Source organism: Prionailurus viverrinus, chromosome B1 (genome assembly GCF_022837055.1).
Source record: "Prionailurus viverrinus isolate Anna chromosome B1, UM_Priviv_1.0, whole genome shotgun sequence".
In the NCBI taxonomy this organism is placed as follows: Eukaryota; Metazoa; Chordata; class Mammalia; order Carnivora; family Felidae; genus Prionailurus; species Prionailurus viverrinus.
In genome coordinates this window covers 44,705,665-44,730,683 of record NC_062564.1, presented here as the reverse complement: position 1 = coordinate 44,730,683, position 25,019 = coordinate 44,705,665, and the positions used below count along the sequence as shown (strand labels likewise).

General features: G+C 48.7%; 1 protein-coding gene across 1 annotated transcript; it reads right to left on the bottom strand.

The window, feature by feature from the left end:
• Positions 1 to 16,010: 16,010 nt before the first annotated feature.
• ADRB3 (adrenoceptor beta 3) lies at positions 16,011 to 18,044 on the bottom strand. Its single transcript, XM_047857249.1, has 2 exons — positions 16,871 to 18,044; positions 16,011 to 16,146 (listed from the first exon to the last, which is right to left on the bottom strand). The coding sequence occupies exons 1-2, from the start codon at positions 18,042 to 18,044 to the stop codon at positions 16,124 to 16,126; spliced, it is 1,197 nt and encodes a 398-aa protein (XP_047713205.1). The 3' UTR covers positions 16,011 to 16,123.
• Positions 18,045 to 25,019: the final 6,975 nt, after the last annotated feature.

Below are 25,019 nucleotides of genomic sequence, written 5' to 3'. Positions count from 1 at the left end.
TCTCGAGGTCTGTGGGTTCAAGCCCTGCATCAGGCTCTGTGCTGACAGCTCAGAGCCTGGAGCTTGCTTTGGATTCTCTGTCTCCCCCTCTTTCTTCACCTCCTATGCTCGCACCCTGTCTCTGTCTCTCAAAAATAAGCATTAAAAAAATTAAAAAAAAAAATACCAGCGGGTTCTTCATGGCCTTCTCAGCACAGCAATATGCCATTCATATGCCAGCACCCATTTGTAGTCTAATGTTAATGCTAATCCTTTGCTAGAGGGAAAAACAACCTTAGCTTGACAATAGCTAGGCCTGCAGTATCCTGTGAGTCTTCTTTAGCATATGAAAATCCCTTTGGAAACTTCTCCTTGACTCTGCCTCCCCCCAACTCTAGAATGCAATGGGGAAGTGGGGGGAGAGCCAGCCTCTCTTCTACAGGGGCCCTTAGTGGCCAGTTGGTGATCACAGTGATTTTGTTCCAGGGACACCTTGGGTTGATTTGACACCTCAGGAACCTCTGACATATCCTGCGTGCGGGACACCACCGGCAAGTCAGAGGGAATTTTTCTAGTAATGGACCTTCTCTCTCTAGGAGGAGCATGGGAGATTCTCTTTGGTCCCCAGGGGCTCTCCCTTGGGATGCCTCTTTAACCCACTGGAAAGCATTGGAATTGCAAAACTTGGGAAAGTAGTGATCTTCTTTAACACTGCATGGTCTTCATTGGATCCAGCAGTTAGATCTCTCCTGCAGGAAACAAGGCAAATGAACAGAGATACCCTATCTAGGTCCAGCCCTTCATGGCTCTAAATCAGGACCTAGACTTAAGGGCCTCTTGCAGAATGTGTTTGCCTGAATATGTTTAACTAGTAAACTCCCTCCTGACATATTGGATGTCTAAACAGGCCTCCACCTGATAGAACTCAATCCCTGGAGGAAGCAGAGGCCATCCCTGATGAAGGGGATGCTGACTCTCTCTCTGTTCCTCTTCCTAATAGAGGGGGGCTTCTCCCTATTCATATCCCAGGTAATGGCTCTAATTGGAGCCAACTGTGGTTAGTATCCCTGGACTTTAAGGAATATTCTCAAGCAGAGCAGCTGCCGAAACTCCCTTTGTTTCAGGGAAATTCCCTGTCTTCTCTGGCCTGACATGGACTGCATATTTCCACTTTGGAGGAAAAGAAACATGGTGCCTGTTCCTCTGTCCACACTGAGCACATGTAGAACCAGGAACCCTTTCCCTACCTGCTGGCAGCATCTTGCCTCTTCTGCCTCCTCCTGTTTCTGCACCACCTAGAGTGCGGCCTGCCTAACTGATTCTATACCATCCTCGGGGCCTGCAGCACCATTGGCTCTTCCTCCCACCCTCAGTGTCAAGGAACAAAGAGCACCCACTTGGACTGCCCACTTTAGCTTTCCCCACTAGTGTTCCAGGTAAAAATTGACAATGGGGAACAAATTGTCTTACATGGACACAGGTGGAACATATTTGATGTTTAAGCTACTTTAAGTTTGCTGGTTTGAGATAGACCTGTCTATTAGCATTAAATATGAAACTTTTATTCTACTAAGGTTTATTAAAAGTCAAATAAGCTTCTGTTATCTCTATTGCAATTTGTTAGCAAAAACATGACTTAAAATGATGGTTAATTCTGTCTCAAAGTTTTTATGGGTAATTGTTAAGATAGCTTTCAAAATCTTTGGTAACTTGAAACTTTACAGTTTTTTTTTAATATTTTTTAAATGTTTATTTATTTTTGAGAGAGAGAGACAGAGTATGAACAGGGGAGGGTCAGAGAGAGGGAGGCACAGAATCCAAAGCAGGCTCCAGGCTCTAAACTGTCAGCACAGAGCCCGACGCGGGGCTCAAACCCACAGACTGTGAGATCATGACCTGAGCCGAAGTCAGACACCCAACCAACTGAGCCACCCAGGTGCCCTGAAACTTTACAGTTTTGCTTCAGGTAAACACACACCCTGCTTCAGGTAAAACACCAGCCCTGGGTGAGCCCCGCTTCTCTCTCTCTCTCTCTCTCTCTCTCTCTCTCCCTCTCTCTGCCCCCCATGTAATTCTCTCTCTCAAAAAAATATATATATACATATAAGAGAAAGAAAGAAAGAGAAAGATTGATTAAAAAAAAACAATTCTTAAAGGGAGGTTCGAAGAGAAGGGCACCCTTATTAGCTGATCCAAAGAGCCAATTCCATTGCTAGAAGTGTGGATCAAAAAAATGTTTGCACCTAATGTCTATGTCCACATAAACATGGTATGAGGTCTGGACCAGTGGTCACTGTGTGTTGCTCTCCTTTCACTTTTCTAGATGGACTTTATAGCACTTTCCTGCCCAGCATTGAACATTGAATGTACTGGGAATGGTTAAGTTCATCTTTAGTCCATAAGCTGCAGTATTATGGGTAACCACTTTCAGATGAAGAAAATGCATCTCACTCAGAGATCTAACTCCTAGCTGGTTGTTGAGTGTGAGTATGGGTTGTTCTCTTTGGGGAGGAGACAGTGACTTTTTTTTGCATGTGGAAAAATTTATTGTTAGTTTTAACCATTATTAAAATTACATGTTTGGGGAAAACAAGTATGGGCTGATGAGGTGGAAGGTAGAAGATGGTGATTTCAAAAGGTGAAAGGTTGGTGATTTTTTGCTGAGTCCACCCAGAAGCCCTTTTCCTGCTCTTTCTGGTAGCAGGCCCCACCCCACTCCCCAGCTTTGGTTCCCGAATCCTGAGTCACAGTGCTTGCTCAGACAAGAGGCATGTGGCTCAAGCCTGCTCTGCTGGAGTCTTGTTGGAGCTGGAAGAGAAGAGATTTTCATTACTCTCTAGTCATAGAGCTATAAGGAAATGATCCTGAAGCTTTCAGAAACTACTGCCCTGTCATATAGGAAACCCCCCAAAATGATGTCAACTGCTTGTGAAGAGAAGTTGGAAGAAAGAACATTTGTTAGATGACTCAAGTCTCTGATTCTTGTATCAGTTTAGATTTGTGGTTGCAAGCAACAGAAATGGACTCTAGCTGATTTAAGTCTCAGAGGGATTTACTGGAAACATACGGTGGCTGACAGAATTGATAGGGAAGTTGGCGATTTGGAAGCAGGAGCATGGCCACCGTCAAACCACAAAAGGAAGCAGGTGGGGGATTCTACTGCTGAACAGCAGATGATGCTGTGATTTGCCCCACCCTCATAGTCCTCTGCTTGGCCTCGGGAAGGCTGGCTGCCACTACAGGCCCCAGATATGGGACTTTGTTGCCACAGATTCTGCGTGGGTCAGGACCCTTGCCATACTTCCTTCTTAACCTGGAGGCCCTGAAGGCCCATGGACCAGGAAGTCCGTACCTGATTGGCTGACCCCATTCACGTGTCCCTCAGCCTCTCCTTCCCCCTCTTCTTCCCGCCCCCCCCCCCTCCTAGCTAAGGGGTGGAGCAGTTAGCCTGGTCGTTATGGCTTCAAATGTGGGAGGCCAGTTCTGCCTTTAGGAGACTTAGAAAATGGAGAGTTTGCCAAGAGGTACACAGTCTGGGCAGCAAAAAACGACAAATTTTCACAATTATATCACCCCTTTCCCTCTCAACTCCAATACCCCACACTTCCTCCTGGTAGTCTCAACTATTTCACAGAGTCTCAACTTATTTCACAGAGACAGAAAAGCTCTGGAAAGAGAGTTTCACATACTCCCATTACAGCTGCCAATCTATTTGCCTAAGTACCCACCTGCTCCGTCTTTTAGTGCAGTGCTAGGGCCCACCTCTTCTGTGCCCCATCCTGGCCGACCCTTCGCCTTTGTGCCCCAGGTCCTGGCTGCACTGTCCGGCAGCTGTCCTTCCTCTCCTCTATATCCAGCCCCCTCCACTAGAACACTCTCTCGAACATACAAACAGGCATCAAAACTCCCACCTTAAAAATCAAGAGCACTCCATTGAACTCCCCTTCCTTCTCCAGCTGTTACCCCATGTGTCAGAACTCATCTAAAGCAGAACTACGGTGAGTGGTGTGGGTATTGTAGGAATTAGAGTTCACACAATTGGAAGAGGACCCAGGGAAAGAAAGGGCCATGGAAGGGAGTTGGAGAATTAAAGAAAAATCAGTAATCAGGCTGTCTGACGCACCTGCAGGTGGGCAAATCAGAGTGTAGAGGGAAATCCAGAAGCCAGGCACCTCCAGCTATAGAATTGGGACTAAGAAGGGAAAATGCGTAGAGAGGTCTATGGGAACATACGGCTTCTGTGCAGCTCCCTACATCTCTGAGTCTGCAGCCAACAGTTGTCAGAGTCAACAGGCTGGAAGCAGAGCTGGACATGGCATGGAGGAGAGTCTGAAGGCAAACCAGGACCCACCAGCACCTCTGCTTTCTGCAGCTCACTCTGAAGTCCTTCAGGTATTAATGGGTACTACTTCACTTCTGCCTCTCATATCTTGGCAAATTTTTCCTCTTTGGACAACTCTACCCCCAGAATCTAATATGAATTCTGGGAAACAGAATGCCACTTGCTTTTGCCTCTCCTTTAACCCTCCTGCTGCAGCTTCTCAGTTGGCATTGCTGGTTCCTTCTATTTCTTTTTTTTTTTTTAAGTCTGTTTTTTTTTTTTAATTTTTTTTAACGTTTATTTATTTTTGAGACGGAGAGAGACAGAGCATGAATGGGGAGGGTCAGAGAGAGGGAGACACAGAATCTGAAACAGCCTCCAGGATTCTGAGCTGTCAGCACAGAGCCTGACGCGGGGCTCGAACTCATGGGCCAAGAGATCATGACCTGAGCCGAAGTTGGCCGCTTAACTGACTGAACCACACAGGCACCCCTGGTTCCTTCTATTTCTGACCTCTATACGTTAGAATGCTCCAGGGCTCGGTCCTCTGAGTTCCTTTATTTATTTTTTTTTTTTTTTAATGCCTGGAGTTGTTTTTATTTTTTTTCCAGCTTTACCGAGATGTAACTGACATATGACATCAGATAAGTTTAAAGTGTCCCCTGTGTTGATTTGATGCACTCTGAATTCTTCTCTTCTCTGTCTACAGTCACCATGCAGGTAAGCTTATCCACTCCTGTGAGCTTAAATACCCAGCTGTCAAATTTATATATCTAGTTACTTTTCTCCTAACCTACAGACTTGGAAATCCAAATGCCTATTGATATTCCAATAATTAATAGACTTTTCAAATTTACTGTGTCCAAAAACTTACACATAGCTTCATATCGCACCTCCCTCGCCCCCCACTGTGGTACGTGGCAAGTCATTGTGCCAGGTGGTCAAGCCAAAAATCTTGGTCTCGTCCCTGACTTCTCTTTTTCTCTTATACCCTACATTCAAGCCCTTGGCAAATTGTGTGAGTTTTATTTTGTAACATACCTAAAGCCTGTTCACTCAATAAAAATTCACGGCTGAGATGCACGAGTTGATGAACACAGTGAACAATCTGTGTTTAAATGGATGACAGAGTGTACAGTCTGTGTGAAGATACAAAGACAAAGAAGAACATGAGTTCTTTAGTAAATGTAAGTGTGGTTGGAATAAAAGTGTATGGGGGAGGAGAGTGGTGGGAAATCAGATTAGGAAGATAGGCACTATCCATCTAATGCCACATCTCTCTGTTGAGGGTTCTGAAACTTACCCCCAAATGCTTCAGAAAGTCATTGAATGGGGGCACCCGGGTAGCTCAGTCAGTTGAGCGTCCAACTCTTGATTTGGGCTCAGGTCATGATCTCACAGTTTGAGATCGAGCCCCATGTCAGGCTCTGCACCGACAGTGTGGAGACTGCTTGGGATTCTCTCTCTCTCCCCGCCTCTCTCCCTTCCCCTTTCCCACTTGCGTGTGTGAGCTCTCTCTCTCTCAAAATAAATAAAGAAATATTTTTTTAAAAGCCATTGAATGGGATGGAACTGGAGAGTGTTGTGCTAAGAGAAATAAGGCATACAGAGAAAGACAGATACCATATGTTTTCACTCTTATGTGGATCTTGAGAAACTTAACAGAAGACCATAGGGGAGGGGAAGGGGAAAAAAGTTAGAGAGGGAGGGGGGCAAACCATAAGAGACTCTTAAAAACTGAGAATAAACTGAGGGTTGATGGGGGGTGGGAGAGAGGAGAAAGTGGGTGATGCGCATTGAAGAGGGCACCTGTTGGGATGAGCACTGGGTGTTGTATGGAAACAAATTTGACAATAAATCTCATATTAAAAAATAAAAAATAAAAGCCATTGAATGATTTTAAGAAACGGAATGACATTGTCAGATTTATATTTTATAAAAATCTCTCTGGGGGCTTGTGGAGGATGAATTGGAGGGTATCCAGAACTCAGCAGGCCAAGTGGAGACTATTTTAGTTAATTTGGTTAAGAAGTGATGAGGGCCTCAGCTATGGCATTCGCTAATGGGTAGACTTGTCAGATGTCCTACACAAAAATACCAGGCACCAAACCAAGCAAGAGGGAGATGTTGGTGAGCAGGGGCAGTTCTGAAAAATACTTGCCTAACATAAACAATATCTTATGTGTCACCAATAATTTCCACTTATTTTGGTACAACTTCTCTACCTCCTTACTGCTTTTTAATTTTTTTTAATGTTTATTTATTTTTGAGACAGAGACAGAGCATGAGTGGGGTGGGGGCAGAGAGAAAGGGAGACACAGAATCTGATGCAGGCTCCAGGCTCTGAGCTGTCAGCTCAGAGCCCTACATTGGGGCTTGAACTTATGAATGGTGAGATCATGACCTGAGTCAAGGTCAGACTCTTAACCCACTGAGCCACCCAGGCACCCCTCTGCCTCCTTATTGTTTTTTAAAGAAACATATTTTTCACTACAACTTGCAAGAAATGTTAAAGGACGACAGCAAAGGCAAAGTTTAAATTTTTTTTCATTCCGTGAAGTCAGAAGTCCAATACCAGACCACCCAGGTCAATCACAGCTCGCCAGCAACCCTACCAAGGTACCTACCAACCAGACCAAGGGGATGTGGGTAGGGATAAAAACAGTTTGCTCTTAAGACCAGTTCTACCCTCAGAAAATGGGAGGAAGCCATCACTCAGCTAGGCTCTGGAACTTGAGGTTGCTGGAGCAGTAAAGTTCGCCATCAGCCCCATATGTTTCTCCTTCCCCAAAAATGGTAGGAATTTCTCCATTGGAACAGCAGCTGCCTATGCCTCCCTTAGTTCCCCAGTCTCTCTCCCTGTGGTCCTGGGAGAATGTTCCAACATCAATTAGGCTTAGACTTGGGCCCAGGGGGAAGCCTGGGAGGAAGGGCTCACTCACATGATCCAGTGACTAGAGAGAAACCAGAGACACTGTGGGTGGCTCTGAGCTGATGCAAAGCTCTCCTGTCCCCATTTCTCTCTTCCCTGGGAAGAAGTGACCCATCCCTTGTCCCTTCTGGGAATACTAACAGCGGAAGCAACAATAGTTCATCTTGTGTTTTGTTAAAGAGATTTTGGGAACTGTGTTTGCTGTGTGTTCATGGTAGAAAGGGGTCTCCTCATTAGCATCTCAGAAATAAAACCTGTACTTAAATGGCTTTTGGACCTTTAGCTCCTAATTTTCTTAAAAAGTGTGTGGGGGTCAAGGAATCAGAGACCGACTGGTCATTCTCTCAGGTCTTCGTGAAAAACAAAGACTGAAAGACCCCATTCCTCGGACACCCAAGCAAGAGACTCCGATGGTCCTTTGGAAGAATAGTAAACCATGGCAGATCATGGGATCTTCCTGAGCTCGTGGTCCATTGTCTTTGGTTTCTGATAAGAAATCTTTAAAAACACCACCAGAGAGGGGCACCTGGGTGGCTCAGTCAGTGGAATATATGACTCTTGATCTCAGGGCTGTGAGTTTGAGCCCCATGTTGGGTGTAGAGACAGCTTAAGAAACATAAACTTAAAAACAAAACAAAACAAACAAAAATAACAAAAACAGAAAACCACCACCAGAGAAGTACAGTTAAAAAGAGCAGCCTTGGGCAGAATTGTGCAGTGAATCTACATTTGTTTTCTGTTGTGTAGCAAATGACTACAAACATCACAGCTTAGAACAACACACATTTATTAACTCACAATTTCCATGTGTCAGGAGTCTGGCCATGAGGGAGCCGGGTCTTCTGCTCAGGGTCTCACCGGGCTGCAGTGACAACGTCAGCCAGGGCTACAGTCTCATCTGGGGCTCAGGGTCCTCTTCCAACTCACATGATTGTTGGCAGGATCCACTTCACTTCCTCGCAGTTGTGGAACTCATAGTGGCTAGCATCCTTGAGGCCAGCAAGAGTATCTTTCTGACTTCTTCCAGCTCTGACCCCTGACCTTCTTTTAAAGGTCTCTCACCTGGTTAAGTCAGGCCCACCCAGGATAATCTACCTTTTTATTAACTTAAATCAATTGAGTAGTGTTGTATGGAAACCAATTTGACAATAAATTTCATATATTGAAAAAAAAATCAATTGAGTAGAGACCTTAATCTCATCTTTGAAATTCTTTCACCTCTGCTACATAATATAACATAATCACAGGAGTGATATCCCATCACCTTTGCCATATTCTATTCATTAGAAGCAAATTACAGGGGTGCCTGTGTGACTCCATTGGTTAAGCATCCAACTTCAGCTCACGTCATGATCTTGTGGTTCGTGAGTTTGAGCCCCACGTCGGGCTCTGTGATGACAGCTCAGAGCTTGGAACCTGCTTCCCAATTCTGTGTCTTCCCCTCTCTCTGCCCTTCCCTGCTCATACTGTCTCTCTCTGTCTCAGAAATAAACATTTAAAAAAAATTTTTTTTAAAAAGAAGCAAATTACAGGTCCCACCCACATTCAAGGGGAGGGAATTATACAAGGACATGGGTCCTTGGGGTTTCTCAGAATTCTGCCTACCAGAGTCCAAGAGCTTCTGGAGAGAACAGCCCTTTCCTGAAGGGTAAATGGAGTGGATTATAATCTTTGAGACCGGAACTCTGAGTTAAAAGATTTATGTGTCTCTCACTGTAGTGGGCTGAATAGTAGTCCCCAAATATATGTCAACTTGGAATCTCTGAATATGACCTTATTTGGATTAAGCGTCTTTACAGATATAATTAAGGTAAGGATCTTGACATGAGATTATCCTGGATTAGGATAGGCTCCAAATCTAATGACATGTGTTCCTATAGGAGACAGAAAAGAGACCCTTACAGACACAGGGAGAAAGTGAAAACAGAGGTAGAGATCGGAGTGATTTTTGTCTACAAACCAAGGAATGCTAAAAATTGCCAGAACCACCAGAAGCTGGGAAAGAGGCATGGGATGGATTCCTCCTCAGAACCACCAGAAGGAGCCAGTCCTACTGACACCTTACTTTCAGACTTCTGACCTCCAGAATTATGAGAGAATAAATTTCTGTTGTTTTAAGCCATCGAGGTCATCAAGGTCAACTTGTTGCAGCAGACTTGGAAAACGAATACACTCACTGATCATTGTCCCCATGCGAATCAACATCAAAAAAATGGACTTGATGGTCTCAGGTGCAACACGAACTCAGACTCGATAGAGATGCCAGTTCCCAGGGATCAGAGGTGCCCTAAGAGTTAGCAAAGCAGGGCAGCTCTACAACCCCAGCTACATTCATCATGGAATGTCAGCAGATGCCCATTCATTTCTACCCTCTTTTGTTATCCCTTCATTGATGAATTTGTTGATTCAGCTACTGCTTAAAATGTGGGGAGGCTAGGGGCGCCTGGGTGGCTCGGTCGGTTAAGCGTCCGACTTCGGCTCAGGTCATGATCTCATGGTCCATGAGTTCGAGCCTCGCGTCGGGCTCTGTGCTGACTGCTCAGAGCCTGGAGCCTGTTTCAGATTCTGTGTCTCCCTCTCTCTCTGCCCCTCCCCTGTTCACGCTCTGTCTCTCTCTGTCTCAAAAATAAACGTTAAAAAAAAAATGTGGGGAGGCTAAAATAACTGTGGCTTAAACAAGATCGGAGTTTATTTCTCCTTCACTTAAGGGTCTTAAACATAGGCAGTCCATGGTGGAAATGGTGACTCCACATTATTGAACACCCACGTTCTTCTGCCATTTGCAACACATAGTTGCCATCTCATGACCTAAGGTGGCTGCTTCAGTTTCTACCGTCACACCTGCATTCCAGCCAGTGGAAAAGATAGAAGTTGGATGTGAAGGATGTGTCCTTTTCCTTTAATGGCAGACCTGGAAGCTGCATACCTAAACCGGCTAGACCTTAGTCACATAGTCAGACCTAGCTACTAGCTGCAAGCAAGGCTCCAGGGTATCTTCAGCAAGACCCGGTACCCAGCTAAGGGTTCTACCACTTAAGCTAAGACTCCAGTTTCTTCCTAAAACCTAAGGAATAAAGGAAACCAGAGAGGGGAGAGCAACTTCTGTCCACAGGAGACAACACAAGGTCTGACTTGTCCAGTGGCCTCCCAAATCTGGGGCCAGTGGAGAAGGGAGGAAAGTCCCTGAAATGGAAATCCATAAGTAGATCAAATGCCTACCACCCTTCAAACTGATAACAGGATGAAGAAGAACCTTTAAAATGTGGGTTTAAAACAGCAGGGATAATGGGGCTCCTGGGTGGCTCAGTCAGTTAAGCGTCCGACTCTTGATTTCAGCTCAGGTCATGATCTCAGAGCTCATCTGTGCTGACAGTGTGGAACCTGTTTGGGCTTCTCTCTCTCTCTCTCTCTCTGCCCCTCCCTCACTCTCTCTTTTTCTCTCTCTGTCTCTCAAAGTAAACAAACTAAAAAAACAGTAAGAGTGGGGTGCCTGGGTGGCTCAGTAAGTTAAGTGTCTGACTTCGGCTAAGGTCCCACATCGGGCTCTGTGCTGACGGTGTGGAGCCTCCTTGGGATTCTTTCTCTTCTTTTCTCTCTGCCCCTCCCCTGTTTGTTCTTTCTGTCTAAAAAATAAATAAATATACTTTAAAAAATGAAAAAAAAACCCAGCAGGAATAAGATGAGTACAAAAAAGCTAGGAGTATAGTATTCCTCCTTCCCATACCCTCTGTTGTGGGTTGAACTGTGTCCCCCTTAAAGAATCGCTGAAGTCCTATCCCCCGGAACCCGTGAGCGTGACCCTATTTAGAAATAGGGTCTTTGCAGATGTAATCAAGTTAAAATGACTTCATACTGAATTAAGTTGGGCCCTAATGCAATGACTGGTGTTGTTATAAGTGTGGACACAGACACACAGGCAGAGGCCATGTGAAGACAAGCAGAGCTTTTGGGGTTTTTTTTAATATTTATTTTTGAAAGAGAGAGAGAGAGCACGAGCGGGGGAAGGGCAGAGAGAGGGAGACACAGAATCGGAAGCAAGCTCCAGGCTCCGAGCTGTCAGCACAGAGCCTGACGTGGAGCTCGAACTCATGAACCATGAGATTGTGACCTGAGCTGAAGTCAGACGCTTAACCAACTGAGCCACCCAGGTGCCCCCAGAGTTGTAATCACACAGCTACAAGCCATGTGATGCCAAAGATTGCCAGCAACCAGGAGAACGTGTAAAAGGCAGCCAAGGATTCCTCTCCTAGAGGTTTCAGAGAGAGCATGATCCTGCCAATACCTTGATTTTTTCCTTCTAGCCTCCAGAACTATGAGGAAAGTAATTTGTTATGCCAGCCCTAGCAAACGAATTGACCGTCTCCCTTTCTGGTTTCTCGTGGCCTTGTTCTAATGAACTTTTGCTATAATGTACCATAAAGCCCTGATATCCAGAAGTGCTCTGTGTCCTAAACTTCTGTCCCTCCTTAAAATTTAGCTCATCGCTGGGGTGCCTGGGTGACTCCATCAGTTGAACATCCAGCCCTTGATTTTGGCTCAGGTTATGATCTCAGGGTCGTGGCATCAAGCCCCTCATTGGGCTCCGTGCTGAGTGTGAGCCTGCTCAAGATCCTCTCTCTCTCTCTCTCCATCTGCCCCTCTCCTCCCTCCTCTCTTTCTAAAATTAAAGAAAAAAAATTAGCTCATTATAAATGCTATGTGGGAAATGGAAGGGTGAGCCAAACTAGGACCGAAACGTCAGACACAGGCCAGATGAGAGTCTAAGTGTGAGAAAGGAGCCAGAGGGGGAGATGTGAATGTGACATGGATATGAAACCAGGGGCATCAATCCGAGGCACGGATGAACCTGCAGAAGAAAGATGAGGTGGGACGTGCCCACCCTGGCCAAAGACAAGTCCAAGATCTAAGCTGTCTACGGAGGCAGGACCATCCACAAATCAAAACCCCAGAGGCCTGGGACTAGTCCTCGCTGCCTACTCCAATGACTCCGCTTACACTGGAGGAGTCCTTCGGTTTCCAAAGGTTTTCCTTCAGTTTCCTGCTTTATATGTCACCTCTTAGTTGGTCTTCAAAACCAGTCTGCGTGGGCTGAGTAGAACAATAATAGAATTCCATTCGACTCACAGGCAAACAAAATGTCAGAGATGCAAGTAACCTGCTCGGTGTCACATAACTGATTATCAGTGTGTGTGGAGGGGAGGAAAATGAAATTTAGAGTCTCGTAGGCTGGGTTAGAAGCTATCTGATTATCACCAGGGGCGCCTGGGTGACTCAGTCGGTTAGGCATCCAACTCTTGATTTCAGTGCAGGTCATGATCTCATGGTCCGTGAGTTCGAGCCCCATGCCAGGCTCTGTGCTGACAGTGCGGAGTCTGCTTGGGATTCTCTCCCTCTCTCTCAGTCCCCACACCCCCTCCACACACACGCTTCAAAATAAATAAATAACTTTAAAAGAAGAAGAAGAAGAAAAGAAGATATTTGGTTTCTATGAGGTTCTACTGTTTGTTTGGTATCACTTCACCTGCCATTTGTAGATCGCCTCTTACAGCGTTGGCTTATTGACTGATGCTCAGTAAATGACCATTTCCTTCCTCTTCCCTTTCTTGCTTCTCCAGCTCCAAGTGTGGTGCTCATTACACTACCAGTGTTGCCTTTCTCTGACTAAAGTGATCTTGGCTACTCACAGTTCACCTCTCTAGAAGTCAGTTTCTTCACCCGCTTTATCAAAGGATTGGACTAAATCATTCGCAAGGTCTCTTCCAGCCCTGATAGTCTGTGGCCTTCTGAACACTGCCTTCCTGCCGCAAGTCCCAACGGACCCACCCTGCGAAGCCCACACCTGTTGGACCTGCCATTGCCATCAGGTGGCGCCCGGCACCGTTTACGCCTTGGGTGGAGGAAAGTCTGAAACTGCGATGCTCGACCTCAGCCAGCACAGAGCTTTGGGAGAGCTAGCCCTAGAGAGGAGAGAAAGTAAACCTTCTCCATTTACTTTATAGATGAAGAAACGGAGGAAAGCGTTTTGCTTTTCCTTCGTATCATAATAGGACGAGCTAGGAAAGATTAGATGGCCTCCTGGAGTTCCTGCTAATTTAACTGAGTTGCCTCAACCATTGTCCCGTAGTGGACCACATCCAGGGCTTTTTTGCACAGCGTCGGGGAGGGCATTAGCTGTGCTCCCCATTGCAGGTTCCCGCTCCTCTGGAGAGACATGCAAACACGAATATATGCACACAGCCAGGAAGCATGAGAGGGAGCCCAGATGATTGGGTTTTAGGATCAAAACACAAAGGAGCGTGATTTCCATGGCCTTCACCTATGCTCCAGAATGAAAGGAGCAAGGCTGCTCCCAGTTTGTAAGAGCTTGAGGAATGGAGCTGGTGGGGATTGATGGCCCCGTGACTGCCCGTGACAACCACAGCCGGTGCTGACCACTGTTCCCCAGAAGAATCTACCACGGGGAGTGTCCCAGGAAAGCCTGCTCTCCGCCTCCTCCTTACCCTGATTCTGCCTGCTCCTTCGAGGCTCCACCTGAAGCAGAAGGTCAAGTCACCTCTGGACTAGCCAGTCACTCCTCATCTGCTCTCTGCCAAGTTCCGCCCCCTTCGCGCTGTCATCTCTGTGCATGCCCAGCTCCTGCTAACAGGTTCTAGGAAGGCCAGGGGTCCACAGGCTCGCTCGGTCTCATCGGTCTGTAAGTCTTCACCTCTCTAGCTTCAGAGGATGGTTGTTTGCTCAGGCCCCGTTAGCAAAAGCAGCCTGCTCAGCATCCAAGATGTAAATCTCCCCCAGCCTGACACCTGGCCACAAGTTGCCGGAGAGACGACCAGAATGGCTGACTCTCCATCTGTCAGATGCACTGGTGACAGTTTGCAGATGGAGTCCACAGCCCAGTGCAAGTCTAAACACTCTAAAGGAGCCTGACAGCTGGCACATGGGTGTGTGTCGAGCAAGACTCACGCAGTATGAGCTCTTGGAAAACGTTCAAGGACATTTCTCCAAGCCAGAGCCCCACTCTCTGCCCCCCTCCCAAAAATCATCCTTCTTCCCTGCCCAGGAATGACTGGACAGCTTTCCTCAGTGATGTTGCAAAAATATCCAGAGATGGAGAGAGGAGGCCCTCTTACTTATCCCAGGCCAAAGCAAGACTTCTTTCTCCACTAAGCATTCAAAACTTGAGTTCTTGCCAAGAAACCTCCCACACACCTCGGACCCCAGAGATCTCACACTGCTCTGGATTCAAAAGGAGAAAGTCATCTTTGGTATGCAAACATCCTGAGAAATAAAACATGGGCTCCTGGAGGAAAGGGAGCCGCATAGCCCAGGTCAAATTCACAGGGAACACCCATATGTGGAAATCCACTGGGCTTATCCTCAGGACAGATCAAAATTTCATAACTCCGGAGCCCCCAAACCCACCTTGTGCACCGCACACCGCTCTCGCACAGCACATTAAATATTTGACGATTTCCTGGTCATCCTGTACCTCAGCCCGGGCAATGGTCTCTGCTTACGGAGTTTAAGTAAGAACTCGCAAAATGATTCAGTGGTTGCCACAGAAATTTCCTTTCCATAGGAAACTGCTGATAAGGTTCATAAGAATTGGAAATAAGGAAACAACTTTATCAACTGGCTCAAACTTGGGACTCCAGTTTTACTTCAAGAGGATAACATTGATTTCTGCAGCCCAGGAAAGGTAGAGGTTATGGAAAGGAAGCATCAGAATACATTTGTAACCAAAGACATTTGCCCAACACAGACAACACTCTGGGCCTCCAGACACACATACACGTACAACACTAGACAAAACTGGTTCCCAAGGGCAATGGGATCTTAGGAATTCACTGCTGGCTTATAGCATGGGAGCTGACATATGCCCATAGGCCCTGATCCTGAGCACAGCAAACTCTGTCCTCCTACGAGCACTACACTCAAGTCTTTGGGTAGCATGGCTTTGCTACCCACTTGCAACTGGGTTCTGTGAATTTTGGAAAGGTGGACAAACAGGAGTGTCAAAGGCTTAAACTCACTCCCCTTTACCCAAACAGACTTCTCATTTTTTGTTTCATGAGGATTAGGAAGAGAGGGGCAAGGACTAGTCCTAATTTACCGCATCTGTCAAAAGCCAGCTCTAAGAAGGGTGTAAGTGGATTATGGGGGTGGTGCAGGATAGAGAAAAGAAGGCAATGGAGGAATCGCATTCAGTAATATTTATTCATTTGATGCTAAAAGGAAAAGAAGGGATCTGTTCTAATGGTTCGGCCTCCTATGAATCCCGGAGCCACCCCCCCACCCCCCTCCAAAAAAAAAACCCTGAAGAAGTCCTTCTGGCACTGCTGTGAGGTAGATCAGAGCTGTCCTGTGTCCAAAGTGGGGGAGGCCGGTGCTTAGAGATCCGTAGCGATGTGTCAGGGACAAAACCCCAAAGCTGCACCTTTGCTAGCTTCCTGCTCCCAGCCTAGGCCACAGAGCAAGCAGCGAGCGTGGGGAGCACTGAGTGGTCCGTCAGGTCTAGGCAGCAGGAGGGATGGAAGGAGGAGTGCTGTCTCTGCCCTAAGCACACAGCGCAGAAGTGAGCAAGGTGACAGGTGTCCCACCAAAGCTAGTCCGGCTGCTCCAGGCTTCTGGATACTTCAGCTGCTGAGGTAGTGGTGAAGCTCAGGGCTTAGAAAAGTTCTCTCAGAAACAGAGAGGCAGAGAGGATAGTGAAAACCCACCTGCTAAAGATTTTCCCTCCCCAGTCGGCCCCCCTTCCCACCCCAAGGCCAAGTCACCAGTTTCTGGAGGTCAGAGATTTCCAGCTGGGAAACTCCACAGGGCTCATTCTAAACAGAGGCCAGAGGCTTTCCAAAAGTTCTGGATGAACAGAGTTGTTTCTTGTCGTTCAGGACCTAAGAAATTCCCCCAGGAAGCCCTGAAAAATGGAGATAATATATCTTGGGGTGAGGGGCACAGGGTGGGAACAGAAGCCCTAAAGAGCAGGGGTGAAACTCAGGGACCCTGGAAAGAATATGTATGTAATCACACAAAAGCATCCGGGCTCCACCCAGCCACAAAATACCCACCCCCATCTCCAGCCCTGTTCCTGCCAGGGAGAAGAACTGGGGCTCACAGGTTCCCCTACTCCTGTTTACCGTTCATAGCCGAAGCAGAGTCTCACCTCCACAGCTATCAAACCTTTCAAAGAAACCACAGCTGAGACTAAGGGCCGGGGGTGGGGGCGGGGGGGGGGGGGGGGGGGGGCGGGGGCCTCTATTCTTCTCCGCAAGTCAAAGCCAGCCCAAGTGGCGGCAAGAAATATGGGAGGCCAAAGAACTGGGCTAGAAAATCTAGAGCTGACCAGGCAGGCCCACGGTAAAGCCGCACTTCCTGGCCACACTTCCCGCACTGGGTCCTGGGGTGAAGAACAATCCTCCGCCCTTCTTTGCTTCAACCCTGGGGCAGGTGGGTGGGATGCCGGAGAAAAAAGTGTCCTGGGTTCCCTTTTGGTTCCGTCCTCCTTGTCCCCCTTCTTTCGATGCAGAGACCTCCCCAACCCCACCTTCTCCTCCCGAGCCCCAAACTCTGAGAAATGACCACATGAGACACCGAATGCTTCCAGATCCTGAGCCGCCAACCCCTTCGCTTCGGTTACCTACCCGACTCTGCGGGTCTGGTCAGCGTCGCAGGGGCATCCGAGGTTTCTCCAGCCCCGGAGGCTGCTGCGTGGCGCACCTCCCGCCGGCAGCGGCACAGCAGGCGGCGAAAGGCGCTGCGAAAGTCGGGGCTGCGGCAGTAGATGAGCGGGTTAAAGGCGGAGTTGGCATAGCCTAGCCAGTTAAGGGCCAGGAAAGCCGGGCTGGGAACCAGAGAGGGGCCCCCGAGGGCGCGCACCACGTTGGCCACAAAGAAGGGCAACCAGCAGAGAGAGAAGGTCCCCATGATGAGACCCAAGGTGCGCAGGGCCCGGTGTTCCCGGAGAGGCAGAAGGCGCGCGGGCCGCCGCCCGTAGGAGGGCACCCCTGCGGGAGAAGCGCACGGCCCCGCCGGGGCGGGGGACAGAGAGCGAGACGCGGCCGGAGGAGACTCCCCTGGCGGGAAGCGGCCCAGCTCTCCGCGCAGCAGGCGCAGCTGGCGCGTAGCCACGACGAAAACGCGCGCGTAGACGAAGAGCATCACAAGGAGCGGAAGGTAGAAGGAGACGGAGGAGGAGAGCAGCGCGTAGGGTATGTTGGAGGCGAAGGCGCAGCAGTGCGGATTGGAGTGGCAGCGCTGCGCCTCGGCGTCGGCTCCCACGCGCCACCATTTGCTCATGATGGGCGCAAACGACACCGCCGCTGACACGACCCACACCAGTACCACGGCTGCCCGGGCGCGCCGTTTGGTGACCAGGGCGCCGTAGCGCAGCGGGTTCGTCACTGCCAGGTAGCGGTCCACGGCCAGGGCGCACAGGGTTTCAATGCTGGCCGTCACACACAGCACGTCCACTGAGGTCCACAGCTCGCAACCAGTGGCGCCCAGGGGCCAGTGGCCGGTCAGCGCCAGGGTGGCCCCCGGCGGCACTACCAGGAGTCCCACCACCAGGTCTGCTGTGGCCAGCGAGGTCACGAACACGTTGGTCATGGTCTGGAGTCTCGGCGTCCGAGCGATGGCCACGATGACCAGCAGGTTGCCTCCCACGGTGGCCAGCACGGCCAGCGCCAACAGCGCCCCCGCCAATGCCACCGCCCACGGCACCCCCGGCAGCCCACTCGTGTTGGCAGTATTGGGCGTCAGGGTGGGGGCATCCGGCCACGAAGCCAGAGAGCCGTTCCCGTGAGGCCACGGAGCCATTCCCGCGGCGTGCGTGGGGCGGGAGGGAAAGAGAGAAGGGGTCTCCCAGCTCACCCGGCTCGGGGGCGGGGACAGCGGGGCGTGGGAGCGATTTCCCGGGCCTGGGCCATTTTCCCTAGTTGACCGGGGCGAGAACGCTCAACCTCCCCCCCCCCCCCGCGTCCCCCCCCCCCCCCCCACTACCCGCCCCGGTGCCACTGCTTGGGGTGGGGAGGAGTGGAGGCCCTTAAAGGGGCAGCGGCCAACAGTCTCTATGCTGGGCGCCAGGAAGGGAATTGGAGGGAGGGGAGGGAAATGAGATGGATGTCTGAGTTTTCCTGTAACCTTATCTGGAGTGCCGACACCCGGACTTCTCTGCCACCATGTGCCCACTCCTGCCGTGACCACCGCAGGCACTCAGCTCAACACTCCGTCGGCACTGATTGCCTGGAACGCCGCACCAATTTCCCCGGAAGGTCCTGCAGCGACGCTAGCAGAAAGGTCATGAAGACATCACCACCACCGCCTTACCTTGTCAGAGGAAAAGGGAACCCTCCCAGGGCCAGCAAAATGATCCTCACTAGCACCGCACCTACTTGAGGGTCCTTCTCTAAAATATTGTAAGTCAAAGTATCTTCTCTCTTTTCCCAAGACTTCGCGCCAGTGAGACTTGGCCCCTTTCCCTTCTATTTCATTTACCTGCCGTGCCCCTCCAGTTCTCCGTTGTCTTGTTGCTGTTCTTTTCAGTTAGCAGGAAAATTTGATGTTTTCCTGGAGTCTTTATACTTGCCTGCTCATTTGAATTTTGATTAGGCTTCACATAGCCTAAGATGCTGAAAGTTTCCATTTCTCCATCTTCCCCATTGACCCTTGCCCCTTCCACACACCTTTCCACCTAGAGAATTTCTAGATGGGTCCCTGCTTTTAAAATTTCTTTAAAATTGGGGGCACCCAGGTGGCTCAGTCGGGTAAGCATGGGACTTCGGCTCAGGTCACGATCTCAAGGTTGGTGAGTTTGAGCCCTGCCTTGGGCTCTGTGCAGACAACTCGGAGCCTGGAGCCCTGCTTTGGATTCTGTGTCTCCCTCTCTCTCTGGCCCTCCCATGCTCTCTCTCTCTCTCTCTCTCTCTCAAAAATAAACATTAAAAAAATAAATTAAAAATTACCCTTATTTTTTTATGTTTATGTATTTATTTTGGGAGAGCGAGTGAATCCCATGCCCGCTCCGTACTGTCAGGTGCCCCGACATAACACCTTTATTAAATCCTATCACAACCTGATCCTGGAGATGTCTTGCTTCCACCCGGGGTAACAATGGGACAAAAGGGGAAAAAATGATCATGGAAAATGCCTCCGGGGCCATACCCTCACATGTCTCTTTTGAACAGCTCTATATTTCAAAAGAACGCTGTATGGTCTAAGCAATCCCTCTGGGAGGCTGAGCCCGGGGTTGGGAGTAAGAAAGACTGGAGGGGACGTGAGGGCCTAAAATTATCCTTGAGGAGAAAGAACCAGTTTTGTCTCCCAGGGACCCAGCAGCTCACCCACAAGCAGGGTTTGTCAGTGGCTCCCAAGCAAATGCCTTCCATGCCCATGAGTACCCCAAGCCAACCTTTGGATCCAAGGAAATGCCCACTAGGTGGAGGTGGAAAGCCTATCCTCTGCCCTCCACCCCCAGTCCTGCCCAAGTGGGGCAGGCCCCACTTGGCCTTGAGTCTTGGCTGTGCCCTCTTGCTGATCATCAGGATGTCCACTTCCCAGTTGGGTTTTGCAACACCCCAGAGTGTTGCCAGTTATCTCAAAGGGGTGTCATAAGATTCTCAAAGAGTAATCTCTAAAACAAATACATATCATTCAGCAATTTTTTTCCAGGACATCAGTTGGGGGCCAGGGTGGGGGAAGGGGGCTAGGAAGTCAAGCAACTTCAAAGGCTGTCATTGCTTTAGGGGGTGACTTCTTTATTCCGAACAAGTGCGTAATAATGTTTACATTTTCCAAAAAGACAAGCTTTCCGAAGCCACATGAGTGTGCTTGAGTTTGGGGACTGATTAGGGCAATAACCAAAGGAGAGTGTGAGCAGAGAGATTCCAGGCCCTGTTAGTGAAGGCTTTTATGAGTAAGCAGGGCACTGCCGAAGCACCTGGCATGCTTCCCTCTACTCTGGCCCTTCCTGCTCTCATTCCTAGTCTGGCCTCCCCCTGCCCAAGAGGCTGACAGCCAGAAGGGCTCCTTCTTTTGCCACTTTGGTCCGTGGGATTATTCTGTTTTTCTTGCTTTTGTGCTTTTCAACTTAATCTTTTTTGTGTTTATTTATTTTTGAGAAGAGAGAGGGAGGGAGGGCAAGGGACAGAGAGAGAGGGAGACAGAGGATCCAAAGCAGGCTCCACGATGACAGCAGAGAGCCCCTCGTGGGGCTCGGACTCTGGATCCACGAGTTCATGACCTGAGCCAAAGTCAGAGCTTAACCGACTGAGCCACTCAGGTGCCCCGGGTATGCATTCAACTTTATTCAACCATCAAAATATTCAAAATTCATGTAATAGAAAGTTCCCTTTATCCTGGTTTTCAGCACCCTCACAAGTACCCACCATTAGTCTCTTTTTATCCATCTAGTGATATGTTATATGTAAATAAATCAATACAAGTACATGTGCTTTTGTCCTTTCTTTTCTACACAAATGGTAGTAGAATATCCCCACTATTCAGCACCCTGCTTTTTTTTTTTTAAGTTTTATTTATTTATTTAGAGAGAGACAGAGACAGCGTGAGCAGGGGAGGGGCAGAGAGAGAGAGAATCCCAGACTGGCTCTGCACCATCAGCGCAGAGCCCGATGGGGGCTCGAACCCATGAAACCATGAGTCTGATGCTTAACCGACTGAGCCACCCAGGTGCCCTGCACCTTGCTTATTTTAACTTAACAATGTATATCTGTAATCCTTCCATACCAATACATAATAGCTTCCCATTTTTAATATTCCATAATATAGCTATACCATAATCTATGAAAACAATTGGCTACTGATGGACATCTAATTTACTTCCAATCTTTACTAAAAGATGATAGTGCAGTGAATAACTTGAAACATGTCATTTCACATATGTGTAAGTATATTTATAGAATAAATTCCTGCAGGGGTGCCTGGGTGGCTCAGTTGGTTAAGCATCCAACTTTGGCTCAGGTCGTGATCTCATGGTTCACGAGTTCGAGCCCTGCGACAGGCTCTGTGCTGACAGCTCAGAGCCTGGCCTGCTTCAGATTCTCTCTCTCTCTCTCTCTCTCTGCCCCTCCCCTGCTCGCACTCTGTCTCTCTCTTAAAAGTTAATTAATTAATTAATTAATTAAGAAAAGAATAAATTCCTGCAGATAGAATTCCTGTATCATAATTTATAAATTTACATTTGCAATTTAGAATTTACTGCCAAATTACCCTCCCCAGGCAATGTACCCATGTATATACTCTTGCCATCATTTTTTTTTCTTGCCATCATTTTTGCCAGCCAGCTGGAGGTTGGAGGCAAGTGACCTGCTCCTCCGGGAAGTCGTCCTAATGACTGGCCCCAGGAGAATTAGTGCTGCCTGGTCTGTAAAGGTCATCCAAGTCTGGGCAGAAGCATACATTGCCCAGGGAGAGCCCTGGGCCCCCAAATGACCTTTGTTCTGTGCCCTTGGAAGCAGACAGTGAATGTGGGCTTCTTAATCTGCTGAATTCAGGCCCCCCCCGGGCTGCTGTTTATGTGTTGGGGGCTCCAAGGGTGCAAGTTATCTTGTTGTGTAAGAGGGCAGTTGTGTGATGGTCTGTGATTTAAAATATGTGGTCAGTAGAACCAGAAGAGGCAGAGACTGCTTGGTGGGTAGAGGTTCTAATAGTGGGAGAGGGAGTCTGTCCCTCCCTTGCTTTAGTAGCTTGTGGTCGGTCTTATGTGCATCACAACTCTATGTGTGTGTGTGTGTGAGAGAGAGGAGAGAGAGAGAGAGAAGAAAGAAGCCTAGGGGAGTTTAGGTGACTGAGAGCCTCATACCTCATCCAATGTGTTAGAGGTGTTATAGGCTATGATTTAGAATCTCTCCATCTTGCTTTAAAGTTCTTGGAAGGGACCACAAACTAGGCAGAAGTTTCTTCCCTCTCTTTACCCTGCCTATCTTCTCCAATTAGTCCAGGGGGATAAGATGGTGGTGACATAGAATCGGAGCTAAGGGGTCTTAAAGGTCAAATCTGACACCAACATTTTACAGAATTAAAAGGCCGAGGCCCAGAGGGGAAACTGAGTCTTGGCCACGATCATACAGTAAAGGTTCATTCCTGTCAGAAGCACAGTCCAAGGAGCCAGATCGTTTTCCAGAACACCTCCCCTCACTCCCACCAGGCCCCAGAATGGACCACTGCCCTGCCTCTGGAACTGAAAAGAAGTCCCCAACCTAAGACTTTCCTTATGTTCTACAACATGGTGTGGCCAACTCTACACCCTGATGTTTACCAAGGCAAGGAGCTTGAAGGGAGGCAGAGAAGGGGCCTCCATTCTTTGGAAACAAAAGGTCCTCTGGTGCCTAAGCGCTAGCCTGGGACAGACCTTATATAGGCAGAGAAAGGATAGACATTCAGGGTTTTCTAACAGTGCCTTTTCTCTTTCTTCCTAGCCATCAACAGAAGAAGGGACCAGGACATATTTCTTTCCCTCCTGAAGTAGAAAAAGAAATATTTGTTTTAGTCTCCTTAAATAATCATGAAGGTCCTTGACTCTTGGTAAAGCTGTCCCCCAGGGGCTGGGAAAGGTCACACACCCCACCTGCAGCGCAGACAAGACTTTCTTCGAGGATCAGTGAGGCACCACCACCCAGGGAGATGGGGTGAGATCAATCCATTGTGGGAGAGAGAGAGCAGGAGAGGCTGCCCACCAGCCCACAGATACATTTCTCTCCTGGCCTTCCAAGGCACCCCTGGATACCGCTTTGCCTGATTTCTTTGCACTTCCTTTCTCTGATCAGGAGAAGGACTCAGCTTGGAAGAGGTCATATCTGCCATGCTTCTTGGATCTGTGGTCTCTCTCCTTACTCCTCCCTGGGAGGGAAAACTCAAACAAGGCTGGAGCATGTCTGGCTTAAGAGGCTAGTACTCAAGCTGAACATGCTCTAGATCCTTCTCTCACATCGACCCCCACTTTCCCCAAGGAAGCAGGTGCCGAGGAAAGAGTGGCTGGTGCCTGGAAGGAAAAGAAGCAACACAAGCAGGATAGTTTCTCCTCCAACAAAGAAACTAATGCCTCACATGATTCGACCCCTCCAACTGAGCCGGGAACGAGGAGCTATCCTGGCTGGAAAGAGGAAGGAAGCAAAATCCCACAAATCCTTTTAGATTGCCAAAAGCCCATCACGGAAGAATCAAGGCTGGGGGTAGCCAAGATCCAGATGCCAGTGGAGAGGCTGTGGCAGGGGAGAAAGGAAAGTGTTTCTTGTTTTTGAAGAAGGCATGGATGGAGAAAACGGCACTTTTTTTTTTTTTTTTAATCCCAAGAGGAGGCAAGACATTTTGTTTCTAGTCGGGAGGGGACTGTCTTCCCCTCTCATGATAAATGGGCAACAGGAGGAGAGGAGACATTCTCAGGCTTGCCATGCAGCTTGAGTCTTTGCAGGAGGACCTCGGTGGTGGAGGTGTGGCAGCCTGGTCTTCCAGCCTCTCAGTCACTGTTCGGCACACTTTCTCTTGTGCCAGTCCCCAGTGATAGACGGGTGACGAGGACCCATCCCCTGCCTGCGAGGTAGAGAGCTCCCAGCCCCAAAGAGGGAGCTGGGTTTCACTTTGTTCCCCCAAAGCAGTCCTGCCAGTGGTAGGCAGCTTTGGGCATAGACATTGAATAGGGTGGCTTTATCCCATGACAGAGAAAAGAAAGAAAGCAAGGAGGGCATCTCTTGGGGACATCAAGGTGACATCTTAGAAGAGGGACCGCTGTACCTTCTACCCAGCCCCCCATGAGCAGACAGGTATTTTCCCACTGCTAGTAAGGTAGTTACACTTTAATCCTCTGCCTTCAATCCTGGGTCACACATGCTACCTCTCACATGCCTAAGCTTGACCCCAGCAGTCCTGGGCTTCTGTGAAAATATTGGTTCGTGGATGTTCCACAAGATATTAGCAGCGGGAGGAGGCTGGGATGATCACATATATTTTCTAAATTGTGCTATTCAGATGAAGCAAGGAGATTGTTGAGGGTCACAAAGGAAATGGCACGGTGAGGCCAGGAAGAGAAGCCAGGTGTCCTGGATCTCCAGCCTCTGGCTTTGGCTGGCACCTTGTCCTACCTTCTCTGCTGGAAAGGGGTTTGGGATGTAGGGTAGGGGAGTGGAGGTGCAGGGAGGGCTGGAGACTGGAAGCAAGTCATTAACATCGACCTTCTCTGCTTCCTGGATTTTGAATTCCACCCTGAGGCCCTGAAGGAGACGAAGGGGTTAATGCAGTGGTGAAGGAGGGTGGCCAAGGAGAGTGGATAAAGGAAAGGCAGGATTCTGAGCTGTGGCAACTCAGGGTGGAGCTGGGCTCCTCCAGAGCAGGAAGGAGGGCTTTGTTTATAGGGGCACAGTTTATCGGTGAACCCCAAGTGAGGAGGTCCTGGAAGGGGTGGGGAACAGACAGGCAAGGAGGAAAAGAATGTAAACAGTGCTAAGAATGTCAGCTCTCTCCTGGGAGGTGGGGGCAGTGGAAGACAGCCCTGGATTTCTAAAAAGGTCTTCCCTTTGTGGCATCTGGACCCCATTAAAATATTCTGAATGATGCCAAATGATTCCCAATGATGCTTCTGTGGGTCCCGGGGCCCTATCAGAACCACAGAGTACTGAGAAGAAATGGCATTATGAAGGAAAAGAGTCCTTGTTAGGAGCACGGGGCGGGGAGCTCCTCCATTCCTTCATTCCCCTCTCAGGAAGGAGAAGGAGGAGCCAAAGGGCCAATTGGAATCCATTTCATGTGGCACCATGATTAGGATCCGGGGACAAAAAGGAGCCA